This window comes from Antechinus flavipes, chromosome 2 (assembly GCF_016432865.1).
Source record: "Antechinus flavipes isolate AdamAnt ecotype Samford, QLD, Australia chromosome 2, AdamAnt_v2, whole genome shotgun sequence".
Classification (NCBI taxonomy): domain Eukaryota; kingdom Metazoa; phylum Chordata; class Mammalia; order Dasyuromorphia; family Dasyuridae; genus Antechinus; species Antechinus flavipes.
Window position 1 is genome coordinate 475,189,347 of NC_067399.1, and position 17,593 is coordinate 475,206,939.

The following is a 17,593-nucleotide window of genomic DNA, read 5'->3' on the forward strand; positions in this document are numbered from 1 at the left end:
AAATTATCCTGTTCTTATTTGCTTATAATATCACTCTTTATGTCTAACTCATGTACCCATTTAGATCTCATCTTGGTATGTGGTATTAGGTATGGGTCAAGCCCTAATTTCTTCTATACTAGTTTCCAATTTTCCCAGCAGTTTTTGTTAAAGTTGGGTCTTTGGATTTGTCGAATACTAGATTGCTGTAGTTATTGACTATGTTGTCCTGTGATCCTAACCTATTCCACTGATCAACTACTCTCTTTTTTAGCCAGTATCAAATGCTGCCTTATAATAATATAGTTTTAGGTTTGGTACAATTAGACTACCTTCATTAGTATTTTTTTTTCATTAATTCCCTTGAAATTCTTGACCTTTTGGTCTTCCAGATGAACTTTGTTATTATTTTTTCTAGATCTCTAAAATAATTTCTTGGGAATTTGATTGGTATGGTAATACATAAGTAGATTAATTTAGGTAGTATTTTAATTTTTTTGCTTGGCCTACCCATGAGCACTTGATATTTTTCCAACTGATTGGATCTGACTTTATTTATGTGGAAAGTATTTTGTAGTTGTGTCATATAGTTCCTGACTTTCCATTGGCAGATAGATTCCCAAATATTTTATACTATTGATAATTATTTTGAATGGAATTTCTTTTTATATCTTTTGCCACTGGATTTTATTGGTAATACATAAAAATGCTCATGATTTATGTCTATTTATTTTGTATCCTGCAACTTTGCTAAAGTTTTGAATTGTTTCTAGTAACTTTTTTAGTTGTTTCTCTGGGATTCTCTAAGTATACCATCATATCATCTGCAAAGAGTGATAATTTGGTTTCCTCCTGACCTACTTTTAATTCCTTTAATCTCTTTTTCTTCTCTTATTGCTAAAGCTAACATTTCTAATACAATGTTGAATAGTAATGGTGATAGTGGGCAGCCTTGCTTTACTCCTGATCTTATTGGGAATGGCAAAAAGACCATGTTAGGACAAAATATATTCCTTTAAATATTTAACAATTTCCAAACATTTTTAATCACATTTTTTTAATAGTTCAATTCATAATCTAACAGCATCCATATGAAAAGAGAAATTACTTTTCTAATATTTCTGACATAATGGTTTCCCATTATAAGAAAAAAACTTTAGCAACACAATAATATATATAATACCATATATTTAAAACATGAAACAAAGCTTATTAGCAGTCAGATGACATCAATTCAGTCAAATGTATTTCCAAATTTTCTTACATAGAGAATCATCCAGTTTATTTCTTTTGGCATTCTATATTGATTGCATTCAAGACCTTTCTCATGTACAATCATTTATATAATGCTTATAATAGGCCAGACACTAGCCAGTTACGCTTTACAATTGTTCTGTCAATTAATCCTCATAACCCTGGGAAGTAGGTGGTATTATCGCCTTTATTAATTAGGAACCTGGATAAACAGAAGTGAAGTATCTTATTTAAGATCCCATAGCAAATACATTTCTGAGACTAAATAGATTTGAACTCAGGTTTTCCTAATCATGTATTTTCCTAGTGATGAAGCACTAAGTTGGGAGAGTAGTTTAGAATGTGAAAAACTCACAAAAGCATTTTCATGACCAAAAGAAGCACTTTATTTTATGAAATCTGAAAGGCATATAGGCTAACAAAAAGGAGTCTAGCAGGGCCTGAATGTGAAGAGGTACTACTTAAAAGTCAGAGGCAGGAAGGAAGAGAGGAAGTAAGGGCAGGGTCTTGAGAGTGAGAGAGGAGTTAGGGAAGATCCCAGGGTCAAGACAACTCATGAGCATTATGTGTGCTCTATCCAGTATGCCTATTCAGGAGGAGGAAAAGTCCTTCAACCTCAGGGTTCTTGAAACTAAGAAGTGCTTATTATTTGGGTCCCAGTGCAAGCTAGCAGCCCAGACTTTTGGATGACAAATTAGAAGTCCTTCAAAGATAGTTTAGTGGAATAAAGATATCAGGCCCAACTTCCTTTCCTTCACACATTTTCCAAGGTTATGCCACCTTACTCCCAATAGCTAGATTCCTACATTACAGTTCTCAAGGCTAGATGGCCTGGGGTTTCTTAAAAAGTATTGGGGTATCTACTGCTATTGAGGCTTCTGTTATAGCAATCCCTAGGGCTGCAGCACACCATCAGCATATTGCCTTAATGCCAGATAGCAAATGTATTTTGCTTTAAGTTCTGATTTATTACAATTACCCTAATAGAAGAACACATATCATTTTATTTTTTTTAAAGCTTTTTTATTTTCAAAACATATGCATGGATAATTTTTCAACATTGACCCACAAGGGGTCAAGGATATGCAAATAGTCTTGAGAACACGTCTCATTTTAAATAAAACCATATTTTGATTTCATTTCAGGATACATTTCTACCAAATTAAATTTTTACCAAGATAAAACTAAGAACAATTTCTTTTTTTTTCCTGCTACCCATGAGCAATTAATTTTCCAGTTGTTTAACTTTATTTGTCTGAAAAGTGTTTTGTAATTGTAATTATTTCATTTTGTTTGCAGTTATTTTAAATACAATTCCTCTTTCTGTATCTTCCTCCTGGACTTTGTGTATATATGTAGAAATGCTGAGGATTTATGTAGGTTTATTATATTCTTCAACTTTACAAAAGTTAATTGTTTCAACTAGTTTTTAAGTTGTTTCTTTAGGATTCTCTGTGTATACCATCATATCATCAGAAAAGTGATAATTTTGTTTCTTCGCTGCTTATTTATATTCCTTTAATTTTTTCTTGTCTTATTCTTATTACTAGTATTTCTAATATAATATTGAATAATAGTGGTGAAAATTTTTTCCTTGTTTTATTTATCCCCATTATAGATATGCTTACTTACTCTTGGTTTTAAACACATACTATAATAATTTTAAGAAAAGTTCCATTTGTTCCTATGCTTTCTAAGAATAGGTGTTGTTTTTTGTTAAAAAAAAAAAAACAAACCCTTTTTAAAAAAAGTTGTGGGTATAATATGGTTTCTTTTGTTTTAATATTGTCATTTATGCTGATAAGTTTTCCTAGTAAACCAGCCCTACATTCTTGGTATAAATCCTACCTTAATCATGATGAGGGATGAGGGTACAGAAGAAGATTAGGCAGGAATGGGTTGGGGTTCTGTTCTCCAAGGGGCAGGGGCAGGGCAAAGGAATTCGCTAAACCCAAAGGCTATAGTAAAAAAGCTTTATTGTTAAAGAAACACAAAGAGGGATTCTCTTGGCAGGGCCCATCATTCTCCTTTTTTTTTTTTTTTTAATATTTTATTTCATTTTATTTAATAATAACTTTATATTGACAGAATCCATGCTAGGGTAATTTTTTTTACAACATTATCCCTTGCACTCATTTCTGTTCCTGTTTTTCCCCTCCCTCCCTCTAACCCCTCCCCTAGATGGCAAGCAGTCCTATATATGTTAGATATGTTGCAGTATATCCTAGATACAGTATATGTTTGCAGAACCGAACAGTTGTTGCACAGGGAGAATTGGATTCAAAAGGTAAAAATAACCCGAGAAGAAAAACAAAAATGCAAATAGTTCACATTTGTTTCCCAGTGTTCTTTCTTTGGGTGTAGCTGCTTCTGTCCATCATTTATCAATTGAAACTGAGTTAGGTCTCTTTGTCAAAAAAATCCACTTCCATCAGAATACATCCTCATACAATATCGTTGTCAAAGTGTATAATGATCTCCTGGTTCTGCTCATTTCACTTAGCATTAGTTCATGTAAGTCTTTCCAAGCCTCTCTGTATTCATCCTGCTGGTCATTTCTTACAGAACAATAATATTCCATAACGTTCATATACCACAATTTACCCAGCCATTCTCCAATTGATGGGCATCCATTCAATTTCCAGTTTCTAGCCACTACAAACAGGGCTGCCACAAACATTTTGAGGGCACACTATTTTCAAAAGAGAAGTGATCTGCAAAGAGTCCTTTTCTGAAAACCCATTCTATGCATGAGTCTAAGGGAAATTTCAGGTGAATGTAAAATCTCATCTGGTGTTGTGACTTCCCCCAAGAAAGCTTATCTTGATGCGAAAGGATGCAAGACCATTTGGGTTTGTAGATCAAAGGAGACATTTTTTGGGTGATTTTATATAATTTTACAGGGCTCACTGAGGTCATACAGAATTTTACTCTCATTAATCATAGTATATGATCTTTGTGATATATTATTGTAATCGCCTGACTAGCATTTTATTTAAAATTTACATATCAATATTCATGAGAGAAATTGGTTTATAGTTTTTTAAAAAATATTCCTATATTGTGTAATAAAAAGAATTTGGTAGGACTCCTTCTTTACCTATTTTTTCAAATAGTATTAGAATAACAGGGACACTGATACATTGTTGGTGGAATTGTGAACACATCCAGCCCATTCTGGAGAGCAATTTGGAACTATGCTCAAAAAGTTATCAAACTCTGCATACCCTTTGATCCAGCAGTGTTTCTACTGGGCTTATACCCCAAAGAGATACTAAAGAAAGGAAAGGGACCTGTATGTGCCAAAATGTTTGTGGCTGTTTGTAGTGGCTAGAAGCTGGAAAATGAATGGATGCCCATCAATTGGAGAATGGTTGAGTAAATTGTGGTATATGAATGTTATGGAATATTATTGTTCTGTAAGGAATGACCAGCAGGATGAATACAGAGAGGACTGGTGAGACTTACATGAACTGATGCTGAGTGAAATGAGCAGAACCAGGAGATCATTATATACCTCAACAACAATACTGTTTGAGGATGTATTCTGATGGAAGTGGATCTCTTCGATAAAGAGAGCCTTAATTGATCAAAGATGGACAGAAGCAGCTACACCCAAAGAAAGAACACTGGGAAATGAATATAAACTGCTTGCATTTTTGTTTTTCTTCCCGGTTATTTATACCTTCTGAATTCAATTCTCCCTGTGCAACAAGAAAACTGTTCGGTTCTGCACACATATATTGTATCTAGGATATACTGCAACCCATTCAACATGTAAAGGACTGCTTGCCATCTGGGGGAAGGGGTGGAGGGAGGGAGGGGAAAAATCAGAACAGAAGTGAATGCAAGGGATAATGCTGTAAAAAATTACCCTGGCATGCATTCTATCAATAAAAAGTTATTCCTGCTCACCAGAAAAAACAAACAAACAAAAAAAAAAAAAACAAATAGTATTAGAATTATAGTTAGAAATATAGTTAGAATTAATTCTTATTTAAATGTTTGGTAGAATTCACTTGTGACTCTATCAGGCTTTGGGGGATTTTTCCTTAGGGAGCTCATTGATGGTTTATTTCTTTTTTCTGAGATAAGATTGTTAAAATATTTGATTTCTTCTTCTATTAGTTTGGGAAATTTATTTATTTATTTATTTGAAATTTACATTTTTGTAATTATCCATTTCACTTAGACAATTAATTTTATTGGCATATAACTTGGCAAAATATCTCCTAATAATTGTTTTTATTTCATATTCATTGATAGTGCATTTATCCTTTTTATTTTTAATACTGGTAATTTTATTTTCTTTCTTTTTGAAAATCAAATTCATTAATGGCTTATATATTTTTCATAAAATGAGTTCATAATTTAATTAATTCAATTTTCACTTTTAATTTTATTTATTTCCTTTGATTTTCAGGATTTTTAATTTGGTGTTAATTGGCGATTTAAAATTTGTTCTTTTTCTAGCTTTTTTAGTTGAATGACCAATTCATTGATCTACTCATTCTCTTTTTTATTGGTATAAGTCTTTAGAGATTTAGTGAGTGGAAAACAGTGTAAATTTAGAGAATGAGGAATGACCTTAGATACAAGTGGCAGTTGAGCCAAACTTTGAAAGAGACAAAAATTTCCATCAGGTTGAAGTGAGAAGGAAATTTATCATAAGTAAGGGAGATAGAAAGCCTGTGTAAAGACATGAATGTAGGAGAGGAATTGTCACATAAAGGAATAGCAAATGGGCCCATTTGACTTCAATGTAGATTACATGAAGGATAGATGATATGAAAGTATTCTGGTAACAAACTCCAGCCAGATTGGGAAGGACTTTAAATTCCAAGCAGAGAATTTGTATTTTATCCTAAAAAGAATAGAGAATAAATTGAATCTTCTGCATTGTAGAATGGGAAACCAGAAAAGTCTGTAATCAATTGACCTAGTTTATTAAACTTTGTAATGATGATGATAATTTATGTTATTGTGAGGGAATAAATAACATTGAGATGTTAAGGTTACAAAAAACTACTTCTGTTTTACTGGTTTTGCTGTTCTTTTGTTTCCCCTTTCCCAAGTATTTATGTATGGACTCTTTTGTTAACCTGAGACTAATTTATTGATTATTTTAGAATCTCTTAATTGTTTTAAGTAGATGATAATATGATATTGATTGTTAAATAGAAACATTCTTTTCTTTTTTTCTCATAAAAAGGCATTAGCAAATAACATTTAATATTTAAATAACTTTTTCCCTTCTAATTTATAGATGTATCTATAAGACGACGTCGAGAACACATGGAACTAAGTAAACATAACTTTGATGAATTAAAACAACAAAATTATTATCTAACCACTACAAATGAGACCCTCGCTCATGAGCTTGAAAAAATTAAACAGGAAATGAAAGAATTACATTCACAGTATAAGGAAATGGACAAAAATAATGAAACTGTGAAAGAGACCAAACAGAATCCTCAAAAAAAAGGTGAGGAAAAACTGCATGAAAATTTTCAAAGAGCTATTTTTTAAGGACCAAAAAAACCTTAAATATCAATTATCCTTTCTACATAGACAAACTCAAATTTTTGTTACTTCTGTAGTTCAATCATTCAATAAGAGTTTTCTGTGAATTATAGGAATATGATCATAAAAGATTCTGCATGGAACCTGCATAGATACAAAAGAAACATGATCATCCTTGCCCTTGGAGAGCTAAATATGAGTTCCATGTAAAATTACCTAATTCAGTTTTATAGGTTAGCTTTTTACATACTTTATGCTGGAAATAACCTTATTAATTCTTTGAAACTTAATAGTCCTTTTGGTCTGGTTTTTCATTGCTTTTCTAGATACCAATTCCATAAGTTTCCAGAGCTCCTCTTAAAACCTCAGTATAAGACTATTTGCTATTGAGCTATAGAGCTACATAATTATGTATTGAATTATCAAAATACTAAAAGGACCTTGCTAGTAAATAATTTAATAGAATTGTGGCATATAATTTTTTATCTTTGTATTTCCATTAGATTACCATATAATGCGGAGTCTTCCATCTTCCCATAGATATTTCAAACTGAAGTGTCCAAAATAGTATTCATTATCTTTTCACAAAATCTCTCACTCCTTCAAATTTTCTTATTTTTTTTCAGCCACCATAGTTTGCAAACTCATTCTTATTTACTGTCTTTTCCCCTTCTTCTCCTGATTCATTCACTTGCCAAATTCTTGTATATCTCTATACTATTAACATCCTCTCATTTGTCTTCATTCTGATGGTCTCTATTGTTGAACTTCATCATATCTAGCCTGGATTATTGCACTAACACCTTTATTGATTCTTCTTTCCATTCTTTCCTCTCTTCAATCTACTCTCTCTACAACTACCAAAATAATACTTCTAAAGAACATATTTGACTAGATCACTTCCTTGCTTAAGAATCTACATTAATTTCCTATTGCTGTTAGCTTAAAATGTACATTCTTCAGCTTGCATTTAAATCTTCTATATCCTGACACCACCTTCCCTTTTTGTCATTATTTCATATTATTCCTCTTTATTAATTTTGCATTCCAGCCCATCTTTACCTTTTAGAGGCTGTCATCCGTACCTGGAGTATACTTTTTGTCCTCTGTCCCTTAGATTCCTTTTTAAAATTTTCTAATCATGTGCTACATTCTACAGGAAGCCCTTTATGCTCTCTCTCCTTAACTTATGTTGTATTTAACTACTTAAGTTAATGGTGTCTTTCAATTCTATAGGGTTTTTTGCCTCTTTTTGTATCTTCATTATTTAGCATAATACCTGGTGATTACTAAATGTTTGTTGCTTAATGGGGAAATAAAACTTAAGAGATTTAAAAAGGGCATAAATTGTTCTTTTTGTCTTTGATACTAACACAGTGCTTTGAACTTAGTAACAGTTTTATAAATACTTTTTGAATGGATGAATATCACCATGTGATTAAGATTGACTCCTATTCCACCCTGCCTCAGAAAACAATATAGTGCTATGTCTGTAAGCTTTAACTTAAATAAGGTGTGTAATGTGATTTGCAAGGCAGAAATTTAAATATCTTAAGCTTTTTAAAAGAAATAATTAGGAATAACTTTCTTCACAATTTTCTGTTATTCATTTAAATGAAAAATGTGTCTATTTGTTCATCTAAAAATTTATGATTGATGAAATTTATCTTTTAGTTTTAAAACTATACAATATTAGAAATGAGAGTTTTTCTTTTAAGGGACATGACTATTGCACAATCTATCCTTAAATTATTCTTTAAATTATAAACAATTCTGGCAATTTTCAAACAGTTGTAGGACTGTTGATACAAAGGAAGCTAAGTGGCATAGTGGAGAGAGCACCAAGCCTGGAGTCAGACAGACTCTTCTGAGCTGTGGGCAAGTCACTTCATCCTGTTTGCCTCAGTTCTTCATATGTAAAATGAACTAAAGAAAGAAATGGCAAATCACTCCAAAATCTTTATTAAGAAAACTCCAAAGGGGGTCACAGAAAGTCAGACCTGATTGAACAATGAGTGAACAGTTACAATTGACATGCTAAATTTAGGGGTTTAGCCAAAAACGAATTATCAGAATAAATCTCACAAAAATGTATTCTTCTAAAATGTTTAGATGTCAAAGATTTAGGAAAAAAGATAGTTTATTTGTGCAACATGAGACTGACAGAAACTAAGCCTCAAAGGGACTGGTCTATTTTCTTTCGTTTGGATTTTAAAATATTCTTTTATATACAAATGAAAAAGCTGTTAGTTGTAAACCTGAAAAACTAAACTAGTAATTTTCAGATCTATTTAAAATGTACTTTTCTATATAGAAGTTTATTTTTCTATAGAATTTTTCCTAAAGTAGTTTTGATGAGGTGTGAGATTGGGCTGGAGTGGGGGGGTATGCTTACTAATATTTTACAAAATTGTTAATTTTTGTCAATTTCTTTTTTATATTTAGTCATTTTTTCTAAAAGTCTTTTTTTTTTTTTTTAAGCTGTGTAGAATGACAAAATAATGGCCATCTTGGAAAAGTCTTTGTCTTGATACAAAACTATAATACTTTCTTTTCCTCTGGATTTTAAGTTGTGTGGAATTATTTCCCCCATGCTTTCAATACTCCATTTAAGAAATATCACTATATTATAAAAAATAGACAGTTTATATGTATTTAACATCTTTTAAGTCATGATGGAATGTAATTTTTTCTAAGAAAATTTGCCAAAAGACTTTGACTTTTCACATGCACAGATATTGTATCTTTTAGCTTTAATGTGATAAAAAGAGCATTTGGTTTTTTGAACATTTTAGACTGATTTGAACCTATTTCCTATAGTATTCTTTACTTTATTGTAATTTTTTTTTAATAGCTGATATGGGTGAATTTCTTTCTCTAAGACAAGAAGCCCAGGAGTTGGTGGATGAAAATGATCATTTGAAAATGACAATATATCGTTTGAACGTAGAGCTAAGTCGATACCAGACTAAATTCAGGCACTTATCCAAAGAAGAGGTAATGTTTTTTATTAAGAAAATGAATATTTTTTATCAGTTCCATATGAACTTTAAGCAATTTTTACTGTTTTTTGTTTTGATACAAGAAAATGGCAAGTAATTACTGGGAGTACCTATTAAAATATTTAAATAATCATTATTTCTAGGGTGAGTGCTAATACATAGACTACTTAATTAAAATTTCAATTATCATTCTCTTATTTCCCTTAAGGCCTTGGTTGTTGAGTTAGAATTTGATTAGAAATCCTTTGTGTAAGTAGAGTATTTTGTAAAATACATTAAATTTGAGTTTTTAAATTTTGTTAGGAAATTAATTTTATTTAGGACTGTAAAATATTTTCTCTATTTTAAAATTTTACAATTCTCACAGATATGATTTCTTCAAAATAATAACTCCTTATTATATAATAACATATAATATTATTGGGGGATTGAAAAGGCATAGGAATAGAAACTAAACTTATGACTTCATTGGTATAGAGACCTGAGAGTATGTTACTATATTATTGTTTGTCCTTTTTTCTGGAAAAGGACTAGTAACATCCGGGACAGGATGCTTTGGCTTGCAAGTGAATTGGGTTTGAGAAAGGGAAAGCTGGGCAAAGTCAGAAGGCTTAATCTCCCCTAAGTAATTAGAGTCCAGTGTCAGACAAAGGTCAATATAACTGGTGATGGCCCAGGATGCAGTGGGTGATGTTCTAAATTAAGATCTTTCCCAGGGTCAGTTTGTTTGAGGCCACACCCATTCAATGACCACAGATGGCTTGGTAGTGTTATTAGATGCATTTAGGCTAACCCCTTGTTTTAGATGCTAAGTGACTTACCAAGGGTCACATAGGCTTTCTAGATCTAGAACTGGAGGACACCTCAGAAGTCATCTTGTCCAGTCTTTTTTGGTTGAGGAAATGAGGCCTAGAGAGACCAGGATTTGCCAAGATTACACAAAGAATAAACAACAGAGGTAAAAGGTAAGGTGCTTTAGACTACATAGAAAATAAGCATCAGAGATAGGTGGTAAACAGATTCTATGACTTTTCTTGTGCCTTAGTTCCCAGCATTCACTGATTTTCTCTACTCCAACTCAGGTCCCACCGTGAAGCCTTTACCACTACCTAGCCCTCCTGTAATTTATTAAACACCTCTTGTTTGCAGACCATTTTGTTGATATTGGGGAAGATTTAAAATTCGGTAAAAATACTATACCTTTCATCATAAAACTTCATCTCATAAAGTGATAAAACAGCAATAGAGAGATAATTTTTTTAATTTAAAAAGTTTTAAAATTAACAAGCATTTAATTTTTTCCCTCCTATAATTCTTCCTTAATTAAAAAAAGGAAAATAAAAACAAAATCCTTGTAACAATATGCATAGTCAAGACAAATAGGTTCCCACATTGGCGATGTCCCAAATATCTTTGTCTCATTCTGTGTCGAGTCCATCACTTCTCTTTCTGGAGATAGGTAAGATTATAATTGCTCTGACATTTTGAAAATTATAGTTTTTTAAGTTTTTTGTTTTTGCAGTATTATTATTGTATAAATTATTCTGCTTGCTTAATCCTTCCCAGACTTTTCTGAAACACTGTCTTTAATCATTTCTTATAGTATATTTAGGATGGTATATATGTTTCATTGCAATACACTTAATAATGGTACTTCTCTCTCATTACATTCATATGCCATAATTTGTTCATCTGTTGGTTGGTACCAATGTTGAGGTTCAAAGGGAGACTCCAAGAGGTTGGCGTGGCAAACTAGTATCACTAGGCTTAATCCCATCTCCAAGTCAAGGGGTAAAATTTATTGTAGCGCCAATTGAAGTGGGCTAAGTTCCAAAAGAATTTAGCAAAGAACCAGGAGCAAGGAGACAAAGTTATAGGAAAAAGATAAATCAAATGTGTCATATCACTGATATGCTAGTTTTATGGCTTAGAGGTAACTGAGGAATAGTTTTAGAGGTGGAGTGGAAGAGTGATTTGGTATGTACCCCATTATTATCTCAGAAATTTTGTTATTGATGAGGGCAGGGTACCGAAGGAGAGGTGTACCAGGAATGGGTGAGAGTTTCCTTGTTCTCCAAGGCAGGGGTTCGCAGGAAAGGAAATTCACTTACTCAAAGGCTGTGATAAAAAAGGCTTTTATTGTTAAAGAGACACCAAGATAAAGGCTTTCTTAGTGGGCAATATCCTTCTCAAGAGAAAAAAGTGATTTGCCAAGAGGCATTTTCTTAAGGCCTATTTTATACAGGAATTTAAGAAATAAGCAAGACCATTTGAGTTTGTATATGAAAAGAGACATTTTCTGGAGACTCATCTTCCTGTTTCCAGAGAGTGTGAGACCATTTGAGTTTATATAATTTTTTTTTGTTGGTGATTTAACATAATTTTACAGGGCTGTGTCAGGTCAGAGTTTTGCTCTCATCATTATTACTGACAACAGATTGTTATCTGACAGCTAGCATAGTTCATGGAACTAGGCACTGCCAAGGTTCAGTAGCCTCAGAGCTATTGACATATTTCTCCTAGAAGCTATATTCCATCACCACCTTTATTTACAGTTATTTGCAAATATCAAAAAATTGCTATAAATACTTTTTTACAATTGTGTTTTTTCCCTCTTTTTTTGATTTCTTTGGGGATACACCAAGTAATATCACTAGGTCAAAAGCTTTGCACAGTTGAGTTATTTTGATCATAGTTTCTAATGCTTTCCAGAATAGCTGGACTAGTTTATACTTCTATCAACAATGTTTTGGTTTGTTTGGGTTTTTCCTCTACAACCTCTACCCGATTGGTCATTGTTGGTTTTTATCAACTTTGCCACACTGATGGGAATATGGTAGAACTCCAGAGTTGTTTTAATTTGCATTTTTCTAATTATTAGTGTATAGCATTTTTTCATATAAGTAGTGATAGCTTCTGTTTGTTCCTGTGAGAACTGCTTCTTTATATCATTAGACTGTTTATCATTTGGGGCATGTCCTCTATTCTTATAAATTTGAATCAGTTCCTTTGTATTTCTTAGAAACAAGACCTTTATCATAGATATTTGTAAAGACTTTTTTTCATTGTTAACGGTTTCCCTCCTAATCCAAGCTGCATTTGTTTTGTTTCTATAAATTTGTTTTTAATTTTATATAATCAGAATTGTCCATTTTATCTTATAAATCATCTCTGTCCTTTTCCCCCTCCATAGATCTGAAAGGTAATGTCTTCTGATTTGTTATGTATCAATTTATTTGGAGCTTATCATGATATATGGTATGAGTTATTTGTCTAACCTAATTTCTGTTAGTTTCTTTTTAGTTTTCCTAGTACTTTTTTGTTTTTTATTTTCCTAAATGGTGAGTCTTTACTGCAATAGCAGAAATTTTTAGGGTTTATAGAATGAAAAAATCAAACTAACTAGGCTGCTAGATTTATTTATTTCCATGTGTTATATAACTAATCTATCCTGTTGATGGGCCTCTGTGTTTTTTTAAACAATATCAGTGTTTTGGAAATTATCTGTCAATCAATAAATATTTATTAAGTGTCTACTCTGGCCACTAAGTGGTGCAGTAGAGTGCTGGACCTGGAATCAGAACACCTGTGTTTAAATCCACCCTTACTTTCTAGCTGTGTGATCCTGGGCAGTCACTTAACTCTATTTGTATTTGTCTTAATGAGATGGAGAAGGAAATGGAAAATGATTCCACTACATTTTACAAGAAAACTCAAATGAGGTCACAAAGAAATCTGATCATTGTACTATGCTATAGGGATACAAAGGCAAAAGATAGTCCCTGTCCTTAAGGAGATTTACAAACTAATGGGGGAAGACAAGATAAACAATTACAAAACAGGCTATATACAAGACAAATAGGAAATAATTAACAGAGGAAAGGTTTTAGAATTTGGAGAGGTTAAGGGGCAACTAGTTGGTACAGTGGATAGAGTATCATCCCTGAAGTCAGGAGGACCTGACTTCAAATCTGGCCTCAGACACTTAAGGCTTCCTAGCTGTGTGAACCTAGGCAAATCACTTAACCCCAATTGCCTCAGCAAAAAAAAAAAAAAAAAAAAAAAGAATTTGGAGGGGTTGGCAAAGGTCTTCCTGTAAAAGGATTTTAGTTGGTCTAGTCCCAACTAAATCAGGAAGGTCAGTTTTCAGCAGAGGAGAGTTTTCAGAAGAGGAGACTGTCCCAGTATAGGGGACAGCTTGTGAAAATGGCCAGAGCTAAGAATATACTGTATTATAGAGTATGGTTGGGAGGCCGGTGTACCAACTAGATTGAAGAGTATATTTGGGGAATAATATATAAAAAGACTGGAAAGGTAAGTAGATTACAAAAGAGTTTTGAAAGACAAACTAAGCAATTTGTATTTGAACCTGGAGGTAATAGAGAATCTCAGGTTATTGAGTAAATGGGTGATATGGTCAGACCTGTGCTTTAGGGAAGCACTTTAATGGCAAATGGAGAATTGATTAAGAGTGGGGAGAAACTTGAAATTAGCAGACTTATCAAAAGGCTACTTAATGGAATAGTGCAGGTATGAGGTAATGAGAGTGAGCACTAGTTGTCATTGTCAGAATTGAGGAGGGAAAAGTATTTGAGAAATGTTATAAAGATAGAATTGACAGCTTTGGCAGCAGATTACCTATGAAGCATGAGGGATAGTAGGATATTACTATTTTATAACATTTTGTGTGTGTGTGTGTTTCCCTTGAGATTTTTTTACTGTAATGCCAGAGAAACTGAGGCAAGATAGAGATTAGAGAGTTTTAATAATTTATTTAAAAGGGAGAGATTTACTGGGACCAGATGAATCCATGGTTTGGTCCTGAAAGGCTGAATGAGACTATTGTCTCCAAGAATCCAGCCAACAATGTGAGTTCTCAATGACATAGACTCAGGGAGGTAGACTGAAGCAGGGGCAGAATCAGGGTGCTGAAAGCAGGAACAGGACTCTGACAGGGTGGGGCAAGCCACCAGAGATGGGATGATATAATGGAGGAGGAACTTGGAGATGGGGAGAGGCATCTTGATAAGATGCTATCTGATATTCTGATAGCTTGGGATGGGGAGAGGCATTCTGATATTCTAAAACATAAGATCTTTTATCCTTATCAAATATTCTGATTAAGAGGGAGAGGTGGTTTTGCAGGACTGAACAGAACAATTATAAACTGAGGGAGAATAATTAGGGAAACTGAGTCAGGACAATAAAAGAGAACTGTGGCAAAACATTACCTTTTGTTCCTCCAGAGGAATTTTTCCCCTAACTCCAGAAAAGAAACCCCTCAGATTGATATGGTGCTAATTGTGTGGGATGGAGTTATATTAAACCCCTCTTATCCAATTTGACTACCGGGAGGCATCTCTACCTACAACAAAAAGTTTTAATTCAGTTCTTGCAAGAAGAGGGCTAACGTACTATCTGAGCAGTTCCGAATAGAGAGACGCATGTTGAGGGCAGAAGGATACTAGATAGCACCAAGATGGAAGTATACCCTCCTTCTTGTTGGTTTTGAAATTCATTGATCTGAACTAGAAAGGAAGAAGCTCATTGACTAGTGGTCAGTGATGCTGTCTGCTTCCTGTGGATCATGTGACTCTTTGAGGCTCAGTCCTAGTGTTTGACCTTCCCTGCCCTACAGAACATTGAGAACATAGATCACGTGACTTAGGCCCAAGGTCTGATCCACTCTATCTCATAGTCTTTTTGAGAAATACTCATTTATTTCATCCAATCCTTCCTTTTATTAATAGTCATCTGAAGATTTCTCATACCAATCCTGATACATTTATTATTTCCAATTCATTTCTTTCTTCAGTAATTATGGGAATCCATCCTTGTCAATTCAGGATTAGTATTCTTATGTCAGCAGAGGTCTTTACTGAGACCATTTTAGCTAAATAATTTTTAACTATATTAGTGATTAGTTGTATCATACAAGGCAACAAGTGGATAGGACGACAATGATAGCTAGGATGACAAGCAAAAACTAAAGGACTTGCTTCCACCAACTCCCATCAAACCAGGACCACCAGGATGCATTAAAGGGGAAGGACCAAATCTGTATAGGGGCATGAGCTATTTTCCTAATATATTTGGTGATTTCCTTTACTGATTTCCTACTATCTTGGATTTTCATACAGCAAGATGACAGATTTAATTTCCCACAGACCCCACTTCTGCTAAGAGATAATCTAGCACGTCTGTGCTGTAAAATGGCTTTCTTAATTTGAGTGGCTTGATCAGCTAGTAGGTCCAAAGTGTTAGCAATTTGGTTAGTGATAATTTCAACTAGAGCTTGTAACCTTATTAACTGGTCCCTATTGGGAGGACCACTATTCCACTCTCTTTTGAGAAGTTACATTGCCACAGCTCTTGCTTCACTTTCCAAGTATATCCATCAGTCTCCTCCCATCCCAGTCAGATTATGTGTACTCTAAAATCAAGTACAATATTAGCCCAGAGAAGAGTTAGACTCATTCCAACCTGATGATTACTAGTGAGCCTCGCTAATCTAGCACAACCACCCTCTATTAATCTTCTAGGAGAACTTATAGTTATTATAACCACATTCTCCTGATCCAACTTCTCACTCATCCTCTTAGGTATTAACACAGTAATTACTGCACTTTACTCCCTTCACATACCCCAATCGGTGTTATGTAAGAGATAGGTCCGGTTCTATTTATATTGGAATGGAAGGTCATATTTGTTGTATAATTAATAGTCCTGTTCATTGGTTCATGTCTATGGGTCCAGTGACACTGACTATTCCATAGTTCGATTCTCCAGTTTGATTCCCTCTCCCTTCTGGTTGAGGCAATATTCTCTTTCTTGACACTCTGTCAGAGGCCAAGAATGTTCCTCTTGATCCTCCCAGAATCCTATTCCATTATGTGGTGTTGACCTATTACTCAGGATCCAAACTGGGCTTAACAAAATAGTCACTCAGGGCCATTGAGAGAGTTTTTGAGGCCCCCACAAATCCAACAGTTTGATAGGTTAAAGATTATAGCTATAGTTTCCATTAACTGCTCAAAACTATGCCTTTCAGATAGCCACAGGATAGGAAAGGTGAACAAAAGATATAAAGAGTAGTATACAGACCAAGGGAATTCCCATGATGTGGTGTTGGAATTATAATTTCTGGGGGAGAGACATAAGAAGTTCTATAGGAAGAGGATATGGCATGTAAAATAAAAAAGGCTGAACAAGGATACAGTCAACAGAATAAGAATGACAAGAATTAAGGAATCCAGGATTGCCAACCCCACTTCCCCATAGGTTATAGAGAAATCACTCAGTGAGGGGATTGCATCAGAAGTGCAGTTACAAGTCCTTGGACTGCTCCGGGGTCATCAGTCTATTCAGCCGGAGGGTCCCTGGTCCTTTTACTCTGTGTGATATATCCAACTTCACTCTTGAGTTTTTACTGAAGTATCTGAGGTTAAGAGTACCTAGAAGGGACCTTCGCAGATTGAGACTAGCTTCTCCTCCTTCCACATCTAGATCAGGACCCAATCTCCTGGGCTGAACTTGGGTATAGGAAATCCTAAAGGGAGTGCCTGAGCAATAATACTTTTAAACTGGATTTCATGTAGATGTTTACCCAAAGCTAAATATATATAACATCTTATAAATTTATCTTTACTAAGATGGAATCCCAATTTTTTTAGGGAGCCCTGGATATGGATCAGAAGCAATGTCCCTGTGAAATGTTGTTCTTATTCTGATAAGTGCCAATGGCAAGCATTTGATTCAGGGCAGCTGGGTCTCAAGGGCCAATTTAGTTGTCTCTTCCTGATTCATTCTCTCAACCTTACTGGAGGAAGGAAAGT

General features: G+C 33.9%; 1 protein-coding gene across 1 annotated transcript in view; it reads left to right on the top strand.

Annotated features, from left to right (window-relative positions):
• CEP89 (centrosomal protein 89) overlaps window positions 1-17,593 on the top strand; it is a 153,147-nt gene that overhangs the window by 36,353 nt on the left and 99,201 nt on the right. The window contains exons 8-9 of the mRNA XM_051979745.1: window positions 6,500-6,718; window positions 9,611-9,753. Coding sequence (XP_051835705.1) covers window positions 6,500-6,718; window positions 9,611-9,753 — 362 coding nt within the window. The remainder of the gene's footprint in view (window positions 1-6,499; window positions 6,719-9,610; window positions 9,754-17,593) is intronic.